This window comes from Alligator sinensis, unplaced genomic scaffold (genome assembly GCF_000455745.1).
Source record: "Alligator sinensis unplaced genomic scaffold, ASM45574v1 scaffold1208_1, whole genome shotgun sequence".
Lineage (NCBI taxonomy): Eukaryota > Metazoa > Chordata > Crocodylia > Alligatoridae > Alligator > Alligator sinensis.
In genome coordinates this window covers 194,544-204,504 of record NW_005842782.1, presented here as the reverse complement: position 1 = coordinate 204,504, position 9,961 = coordinate 194,544, and the positions used below count along the sequence as shown (strand labels likewise).

Here is a 9,961-nt window from a genome sequence, read left to right as displayed (position 1 = left end):
ACCAAAATGCTGGCTTGCATCCATAGATGCTTCTCAAGCAAATCCTGGGACGTCATTCTCCCCTTGTACTCGGCCTTGGTGACGCCACAGCTGGAGTACAGCATCCAGTTTTGGGCTCCACAATTCAAAAAGGATGTGGAGAAGCTTGAGAGAGTCCAGAGAAGAGCCACGCGCATGATCAGAGGTCAGGGAAGCAGACCCTACGACGACAGGCTGAGAGCTATGGGGCTCTTTAGCCTGGAAAAGTGCAGGCTCAGGGGTGATCTGATGGCCACCTATAAGTTTATTGGGGTGACCATCAGTATCTGGGGGCATGTTTGTTCACCAGGGCGCCCCAAGGGATGACGAGGTTGAACGGTTATAAATTACTGCAGGACCGTTTCAGGCTGGACATAAGGAAGAATTTCTTTACTGTCCAAGCCCCCAAGGTCTGGAATAGCCCACCATCAGAGGTGGTTCAAGCACCTACATTGAACACCTTCAAGAAAAAAATTGGATGCTTATCTTGATGGGATCCTATGACCTCAGCTAACTTCCTGCCTTCGGGCGGGGGGATGGACTTGATGATCTTCCGAGGTCCCTTCCAGCCCTAATGTCTATGAAATCTATGAAATCCTTATACACATGGAGATGTCCAATGAAACATCTCTGCACCCACCCACCATGTCTAGGTGGGTGAGAAAGTGCTTTAGATAGGACCTCTGGGGATCAGATGGGAGGCTGGGCTACCTCCCATAACCAGCACCTCCCATGGCAGGGATGGAAGGGGCTGAGGAACAACTGGGAATGGGTTGGGAGGAAGTTCTGGAGACAGAAGTCCCTTAGCAGCTATCCTGCAGAAGCCCTGCATACAGCTGGGACTCTCTATGTAAGAAACTTAAGGGTTGTGAAACAGAATGTGATCTTCTGTGGCATCAAGCCTCACCTTGAGCATCTCTATGCCCGATTGCAGGCACTTCTCCTCAATTTCAGTGATGAGGCGGTTGAGGGAGAGGCGCTGGTCTGACAGTTGGGCCACGTTGTCTTTCAGCTTCTGTAGGATCTCCTTCTCCTCCTCCTCCAGGTGCCGCAACAGGACCTGCTGCTCCTCCTCCAGGAATTGGTGCAGCTCCTCGAACTCACTGATGATGAGTTGCCGTCGGTTCTCCACCCTCCTCTGCAAGGAGGGAAGAGGCAACAGGGAATAAGAGAGGGACCACACTGGAGTCAGCAATGATAAAGCCCTGCTGGGCAAAAAACTAAGGAGCAAGGAAGGGGTAGGGGTAGGGCTGGGAAGGAACATCAATGTTTACCCCAAGCTAGTGGCAGAGGAACAAAGAACCAACCACAATGGGACTTTGGGAGCCCCAGCATGTAGACACTAAAGGTTAGTGGTCAGAGTTTTAGATTAGAGCAGAGATCCATCAAGAACACGATGTCAGGATTTCCATTTTGCCTCAAAGATGGCCCAGCTCGCCACACTAGAACAAGCACTGACTTCAAGGGGAGGGTGCCCCTTATTGAAGCACTGCCTCCTTTTGTGTTCCACTAGGGAACTGTGGTCAGTGCTCTGAGAGGGTGGTCCCCATGCACATCTTCCTACAGCGCACAGCACCCCAGGGCTCCAGCACTTGTGTCAGAACTGTTTGCAAGAGGAAGCACCCCCTGCACACCCCTCACCCAGCTGAGATCCTACTCAACCCCTTTCAGCCTCTCACAGAGGGATCTGTGAACTCTAGCAAGTGACCCAGCAAGACTGAGTCCATGCCACCTGCCTTCAACTCCCCAGGCTTCTTCTCCTCCCGGGATTTGCAGTTAGCAATGTCCTGCAGCTTCCGCTCTAGTGGCTCCAGACACTGCTGCAGCTTCTCCTAGGAGAGAAAAAGAGAAAAAATGAATAAGCAGCACAATTTGGGGCACAGTATCTTAGCAGAGACAGTGGAGAACAGCAGAATGGGTTTTTTCCAACATAGCCCAGACAAAAAATGGCTTTGTCAGATGAGAGCTGCAACCAGCAATTTACCAGTCAAGGACTATTATCCTGTCACACTTCTAGCAGATGGAGCTATGCCAGCAAAAGTTGGCAGTGGAGACTACGTGGGAACATAGGACTGGAAGACACCTCCTGGCCCAGGTTGTTGCCCATGTCCTATAATCCCTGAATGGATCAAGCTTCATCTTAAGAGTAGTTACGAGTTTTGTTCGCATTTGTTTGGGAAGGTGGCATAGACCCTCACTGCTCAGAGCAAATGCTGAGCCACTGCCAGGAGGCACAATCAAAGACCTTAGGGAACTCAGTCCCACATGGGCTGCCATAGCTCTCACTGAACCACTGGATCTTTTCCTAGAACTAGAGATAAAATCCAAGTGACCAGAGCTAGAGATAAACTCCAACCTTGCTCCAACTACAACACCTCACTCTTCAGCTTGTGCAGGACCCAAAAGTCCTGACTCTCAGCCCCATCCTGATCCAGTCCAATATATTCTACCCCTAAACCCAGAGCTAGAAACAGGAAGTCCCGATTCCCAGGTGACCCACCAACTTCTCAGTGGCCTCTGCTTTGGGAAAGCCACCTGCCCCCCCCCACCGCCATCAATCCTCCTGTGAATAATGCTTTCCCTGCCTTGTGGACTATATCCTACAGGTGCTTGCAGAGACACACTGCACCCTTCCCACATGTATATGGGCTGACATGTACCCAGGCTATGACCTCCTATGGCCAGCCCCTCCAAGCACAGCCCCTTTGGGTCTCCTACAAAATTCTCCTCCACCCAGGAATTGTTCAAGACATGTGGATGCCAAAGGAAGGATTGAAGAGAAACCTGATCAATCCTAGGAAAAGAATGAATGGGAGAGGAACTAAAAGGAACAATACAAGTCAGGTCAGAGACGTGCCTAAATTTCGAGCAGAGAAACCGATGGGAGGAGTGGGCTAGCTTGATACAACAGAAGCACACTAGAATGGAGTTGGAAGGTACAAATCAGGACAGAAGGCTGTGGGGCTTTTCCCATAGGACAGTTTCTAGCACTAGAATCACCATGGGGCTTAGAGAATGCACTTCCCCAAGGGCAATTAAGTAGACTACATGGGAATTAAGAAGCCACCTCTGTTGATGCAGGAAGATCTCAGGCAATAGACTCAAGAGAACTAGATAGGACACTAGACAGCAGCTATGAAGACCAAGGATCTCGTTCACTCCTTTGCCATGGGCTTGAAACACAGCTTTGGGGTAACTCACTTCCCTGAGCTGTACAACATGGGTCACGCTAACAACTTCCTTTATAAAGCTCCAGAGGAAGAGTGCTATGTGAGCACTGGGAATTGCTAGTATTAGTGTGGCATAGTATTAGTTTGGCACCACCACCAGTGGTGCTCAGCCTACAGATAACACAAGGCTGTCTTTACATAGGACATTTACAGATGTGTTTATAGCCAAGCTTGCTGTATGGTCCCTGCCCTGTCACTCAATGACATCACCAGCAATGCCTCCTGGGGAGGCAGCCCAGAGCTCCTCAACAGTCTCTAAACCCCAGAGAATAGCAAACAGTTTCAAATGGGAGAAGAAAACTATCAAGGCTCCCACTGTCCTGCCCAATCCCACAGTTCCTTTGGGACTACCCCATAATTCTTCCATGAGAGCAATGTTGCCCAGGGAAAATGAGAGATTCCTAGAAAGTCCTTCAAGGTTCCATAATGCATTGCTTTCTCTTCCTCCAATAAAGCCACCCTGGCTAAAAGGGACAAGATGGGACATCAGATCTTCCACTACCAGGCCCAAGGCCCTCACAGAATATGCTGTCAGGGATACTACTAGTGGGGAGGAACAGCACCAAGCAAGGCCTCTTACAGACAACACAGGATTATAATGGACTTCCATATCTCTGCCTATAACCACACAAATTGCTCGTGTCCATTACTGCCAGGGACTGCACAGCAACTAAGCTCATTGGAAAGCTAAAGCAAGCACTTGAAAACTTTGTTGAAGCAGAAAGAGGTGTCAAGAACAGCGTAAGAATGCACAGAAAAAGTGTAATAAAAAAAAAAAATGTGAGTATAGGTGTGTATGTAGAATACCTAATAATAAAATGAATTATGAAAAGAACCTATAAGCAGCCAATCAGTATAGTAATAGCAAGAGGAGGAATAATTTATATGCAAGTAGTAGGTAACCATCTGACTGTCCTGGATCCTCCTCCAACCTCCAGACCTTCCATCCCCCACTTTAGACCACTGAGACAGAATTCAAAGGCTAGACCAAGTCTAGACTTTTGGTACCTTGACAGCTGTAGTTATAAACACATCTGAGAATTGAACCTGGATCCCCCACATGGCACACACAGATTCTACCACTGAATCACAACCGTGGGTCAATATGCAAGTAAAAGAACGTATTAAAAAAAAAGTTTCAGAACAGCAAGGCTAGGGACAGAAGTTACTTCTAAACCAGTTTAAGTGGTCAGAAACTAGTTTAACTTGTAATAGAACAGAAGTTCAGTGCACATAAACCAGTTTCAAAATGGCTGAAACTGGTTTAAGATAAACCTGGCTGAATGTAGTATCAGACTTAAATGATTTGGGTCAAACTGGTTTATTCAACTTCTGTCCCAGACCCCTTCCTGGTTTAAGTTAAATCTCAGGGCTCCCACATCCCAGCATGCTTCCCAGCCCTAGGCTGTGCTGTGCTGCCTGCTCCAGCAAAGAAGGGTTGGGGGGGACGGGAGCAGAGAGTGGGGTTAAACCCACCTTTCCCCCAAGTGCAGAGCTGCCCTGCCCTGCTAAACTTACTGAAAAACTTACTGCTGGCTGCGACTGTGGACTACAAATCCCACAAGCACCTGAAAACAGGAAGAGGAAGTGATGAGCACCCTGGAGAGCCCTTCTGCTGTGATTCTGGACTGCAAATCCCAGGTACCTTGGGGGCAGCAAGAAGAGGAAGCACACACACAGCCCTGGCTGGCTACAGGCATGCTCTAGCGCCCCCCAGCTTCTGGCCTGAGCCACTGCAGGCATGTGGCTGTGTCTCCTGAATAAGAAGTAAATTTGCGTCCAGTTGTTTCTCCGTTTAATCTCTGCAGCCTAAACTAACCTGCAAAGACTGAAATAAATTCAGCCTCTGGCTTTTTGACTGTCTGTACTTAGCCCAGGTCACTGGACTATCAAACTGTCAGACGCTCAGGGGTGTAGTTTAGCAGTCCCAGCAAGAACCCAGGCCCAGGTGTCTGATCAACAGAAGAGAAAACAAAGCTCACTTACAAGGCAGCTAGTACATTTCTTAGCATAAAAGTGTGTGCGGTATCTGCTAAATAAACCTACATTAGTGGAGTGGAAACTCCTACATCTCAAGCAATCTCCCTCAACAACCCATGGGTTCCCCAATCCAAGACCTGGTGAACACACCAGAATGACTACTAGGGAAAACCAGCCCTAGGACATGGAACAAGGCAGGCCTCTGAGGGTGATTCTTCCCAGTGTAGAAGTCATGTGGTACCTCAAAATCCAGGTTATAAAAGCTGGGTCACAGCACCCTTGACAGGCAGTGAGTGGCCATGCTACAATGGGCAGATTGATTCCCAGAAAGTCTCCATTTAAAAAAATATGAAGCTTTCCATATCTTGAGCGGAGCCCTTCTAGGAATCAGGAGTCCACCCTTACTCTCCTCAGACTGTGTGCAGCCATCATAAGGAAAGATACTGATGGAGAGCAGTGGCTCACATGGCTAGGGCTGACTGAGGGCAAACTTCAAGATAGTGGCTTAACTTGGATGAGAACCTCCATTTTGCACCATAACAAATGTTGTATGGCCTCCCTTTTGGGGAAAGTCCCATGCGTAACCTTGTGGACCTGTCTCTTTTTCACCCTCCACCAAATCAAGTCCCACCTTGTACTCCAGGGAGGCATCATCCAGGGGTACCACGGTGTGGGAGCGGTGGTCGTGGGATATCTCACAGACTAGGCAGACAGCCTCCTGATCCTCCTTGCAGAAGAGGTTGAGCACCTCATTATGCTTCTCACACAGACTCTCATCCCGCACCTTGCGCTTGGTGGCCTGCAACTGCTTGGCGATCTCCACCATGTTCCCCAACTGCCGGTTGGGCTTCAAGGTGCGGTGGCGGAAAGTCTTGCGGCAGACAGGACAGGGGAAATCTCGGTTCAGCTCCTCCCACCAACGGGTGATGCAGGCCCTGCAGAAGTTGTGGCCACAGTCTATGATGACTGGATCTTTCAAGTACTCCAGGCACACGGAGCAGCTCGCCTCCACCTGCAAGTTCTCCAGAGGATTGGTGGTAGCCATGACTCCTGTGAGACAGTGGAGAATTGCTGCATGGGAATGGACTACAAAGCTCTGCCTCTTAGCAGAGGCACTGGCTAGTGTAGAGAAAGAAAAATTAGACCCTGGGGACTATCCCCTCCAGGAAGCACTTGCTCTGAACCAGCAGCAGACTAGAGGGGCTGACCAGGTCAGAAAATGATGCACAGCCTTTCTGCATTAGTTTCCCCATCTGTGAAACATGGGCACTAGTGCTCCCCCGCCTCACAGTGGAAATGATAAGATAAATACATTCACAATTGTTAAACTGTCATATGCTACAGCAATGCAGGGCGGGTAAACGTAGGAGTAGGCGCCTATTGAAATCAGGGAACCTGCCTCCTGACTTTGCAGCCTAAGCATGCAGTGGGGCATGGCAAGTCTCCCCTCCCTGTGCCTGACTTGCTGCAAGACCTGGGAAGCCCCATCCCTCCCCAGAGATTGACAGATAGCCATCTGTCAATCTTTATAAAGGGGTGGGACTTCCAGGGCCAGATGTCCATCTGTCAATCTCTGAGGAGGGATGGGCCTTCCTGGGCCCCTAAGCCATAGGTGTGGGATGCCCAGCACACTCCACTGCGATAATTACTGCCCCCTGCCTCCAGATGTCAGGGCTTCCCACTGTTTTCTGTTTGCAACACCCCCCACCCGAACACACATACTTTTTTATTTTCCCCACCTGCTGGCCGTTTTTGTGTTTTTTCAGGGGGGCCAATTTTGGTAGGTCCCTATTTATAAGATAGGGGTCTCCCCACCTCTGGACCTGAGTCCCTCTCAAAACCTGGACAGCCCAATGAGTGAAAGATGGCATGAGATGCCTGCGTTATGCAGAAAACTTTTACATCACAAGGTTCTTGAAATTGCATGACATGAAGATACTCTTAGGTGTCAAACATGTCCTCAGCCCTGAAGGCCACCCTAGAACTGGCTGGAATTAGATTCTCTGCTCCTTCCTTCTTCCCCCAATCCTAGACAGCTATTTCAACAGTGAAAAAGGAAACACATGGGGGATGCATTGCTTCTTCTGGCATAAAAAAAGACTAGAAAGGATTAAACAATTAAAAAAAAAAGAAATCAATTTCTCCATTTTCAAATAGAAGATTAACAGCTCTTCCTTACAGAGGCGGTATGTAGATACATCATTTCAAAACTCTGACATGGTCAAATGTTACAAGAAACGGGGCCAGAGAAGTTTTAAAAGATTCTGTAATCTCAAGTACATCTACCACTTTTCACCATTTCTTACCATTTTTTTATATTTCATGCAACATCCTCTTTAATCTTCTGAGAGGCTGAATAGAAACCCTGACTCCTCCCTTATCAATACAATTCCCTTTATCACATTCCCCTGTGCTTCATCTCCTTACTTGACTCCAACACCTGCCAAACAAATGGGAGAAAAATCTTTCTTTGCTACAGATTCAAAATCCTACCCTCTACCCTTAGAATTGGGAAATGCTGCCCTAATTTTGGAAAGCTGAGCCTCACCCCAGGAAAAGTTAAACCCACACAGTCCCTTCTATCCTGATATAGGGTAGTAAGTGGCCTGTGCCCAGAAACATTCACTCAATGTGTCCACATGCAGGGCCTCACAATTTGAACCTTCCTCTCCTTCCTTGTTTACCATTTGTCAAAACATTAACAACTTAGTTTCCATCCTAGCATCTGAATTAGCTCCCACTAGAAGGAACTGTAGCTCCCACTAGGACCTGAACATGCCATAGCTCTCAGAGCTATTGCTTCCGGCTCTGAGGACTCAGACCTGCTCTACATAACAGAGAAGCCTCCTCTGCCATCTCTCCACTGTGCCTGACGACTGACTCCCTATGCCTGAAGAAGGGTTACTGCTCCTGAAAGCTTGCTAAGAACTTTTTTCCAACTAGTCAGTTGGTCTAATAAAAGATATTACATCTACTCAAAGAACCTTGCCTGCCCATCTCTCCACTAGGCAGACAAGGTTTTTTGGGTAAATCCGATATCTTTTATTAAACCAACTAAAATAGTTGGAAACATTCTTCATTGCAAGCTTTAGGGTACAAATACCCTCCATATCTCCACTAGAAGGCTCTCTACTGTGCTAGCAAGAACAAAGAGGCAACTGTAAGGCTTAAGTCAGACACTTCATGGATTTTTTCAAGGTTTTCTATGTAAATATGTCTCTAGTATTCATTTCACAGCAGAAGAATGCCTGCAGCTCCTTAGCCAGTACTTTGCATTCCCTTTGTTAGGGTCCTTATAGAATGATGCAGTTCACATTTAACTGATGAGTCATTAAACTAGTGGAGGATTAATGGGGCCACAGGTAAATGGGAAAGAATGGAGAACTCACCTTCCGAGTGCTGGGGAAACTAACAGGTCTCTGATGCTTCCTAACAGCCAAGATGATTCTCTGAGACTACCTTAGCATCAATAGATATGCATCCTACAGGGGGAAAAGTTAAAGAAAAATAAAAACAAGTGGGTGATAGAAACAGTGCAAATAAAATAGGTTTTCAGCTATTTTATTGCCAAGGGAGGCCCGCACCAGATACTTCAGATGGAGATAAGCGATGGTGGATGACCTTGAAATAACTGGTGCAGGCAGAAGTGCAGCTCCCAGCTGCAACTCAGAACAATTTCTGCAAAGTGTTCAGCATTACAAGGTTACCTGGGACCAAGCAGAAGTTCACTGTTGATTCATGGGGAGGGGAATCTAGCTGCAGGCTGGGAGCCTGCAACCAGATCCCATAGCAAAGGCCAGGGCTCTCTGCTAGTGCTCACTGTTTTCAGACTGGGAGGGAGCTCATTCCTGGGGCTCCCCGGCCCTTGCTGGAGGGTGGGGTGGGTGAATTGGAGCCCCCCCCCCCAATACCCCCCCCCCTCCCAAAGCAGTTGGGGGGGGGGGAGGGTGTTGAAAAGACCCCAGACTGAACTCCAGCATTTCCTCTAAGCTGCGCAGCATCCAGGCCATGCAGGCACGCCTGGCAGCACGGCATGAGTGTGCCTGTACATGCCACACAGCTTAGAGGGAACACTGCTGAACTTCCTCTGCTACCTTTCCCCGCTGCCATTCTGAAAACAGCAACAAGCTGGCAGCTCAGCAGAGCAAGTTACAAAAGATGCTACATTTTGAAATGTCTTTATCTGATACCTCATGCAATGAGAGAGAGAGAGAGAGAGAAGCCATTAATGCCTCTTAGCATAGCCATGCCCCAGGTAAACAAACCCACCCAGTTGAACAAGCCCATGGCCTGAATAATGCATCTTCTACAATTGTCTTCTACAATAAGATGATGGAAAGGAAAGGCCCTGGAAAGGAGACCATGGTCATAGTACTGGATGCGGGACAATGGACTTAAGCCATCAGTCTGTAAGGTCTGAGATATGCTGCAAGACAAAAGCTTAGCCATGAAACTGAAGTCAGTTGTCTGTTTTTATCCTTGGGTTCTCTCACAGCTAGGAATAGAGGAGAGACGTTAAAACAGAGGAACTGAGAGCCAGGACTCCTGGGTCAACAAACAAGCATAAGCCTCTCCTCCCAACTCTCATTTTCCAGCTGTAAAATGGGAATAATACACTTACACAAAATCTAGTGTCATCTGCCTCCCAACATCCAAGTGAGATGACTAGATCCCCAAGCGAGATGACTGAAATCCAGAAGTTTTTTTGATCACCTGAAATCCAGTTGTTTGGG

General features: G+C 48.0%; 1 protein-coding gene across 9 annotated transcripts in view; it reads right to left on the bottom strand.

The window, feature by feature from the left end:
* Positions 1-9,961, bottom strand: part of LOC102374516 (E3 ubiquitin-protein ligase TRIM39) — a 22,499-nt gene that overhangs the window by 9,486 nt on the left and 3,052 nt on the right. For 5 of the 9 annotated variants that reach the window (XM_025217009.1, XM_025217011.1, XM_025217010.1 and 2 more), the window contains 4 exons: positions 8,618-8,710; positions 5,860-6,278; positions 1,755-1,850; positions 926-1,156 (listed from right to left, as the gene is read on the bottom strand). In XM_025217009.1, the coding sequence (XP_025072794.1) occupies positions 926-1,156; positions 1,755-1,850; positions 5,860-6,273 (741 nt within the window). In that variant the 5' untranslated portion in view covers positions 6,274-6,278; positions 8,618-8,710. Of the gene's footprint in view, positions 1-925; positions 1,157-1,754; positions 1,851-5,859; positions 6,279-7,534; positions 7,669-8,617; positions 8,711-9,849; positions 9,912-9,961 lie in introns of those variants that run through there. The other 4 variants (XM_014525311.2, XM_025217014.1, XM_025217012.1 and 1 more) reach the window with 3 other exon arrangements.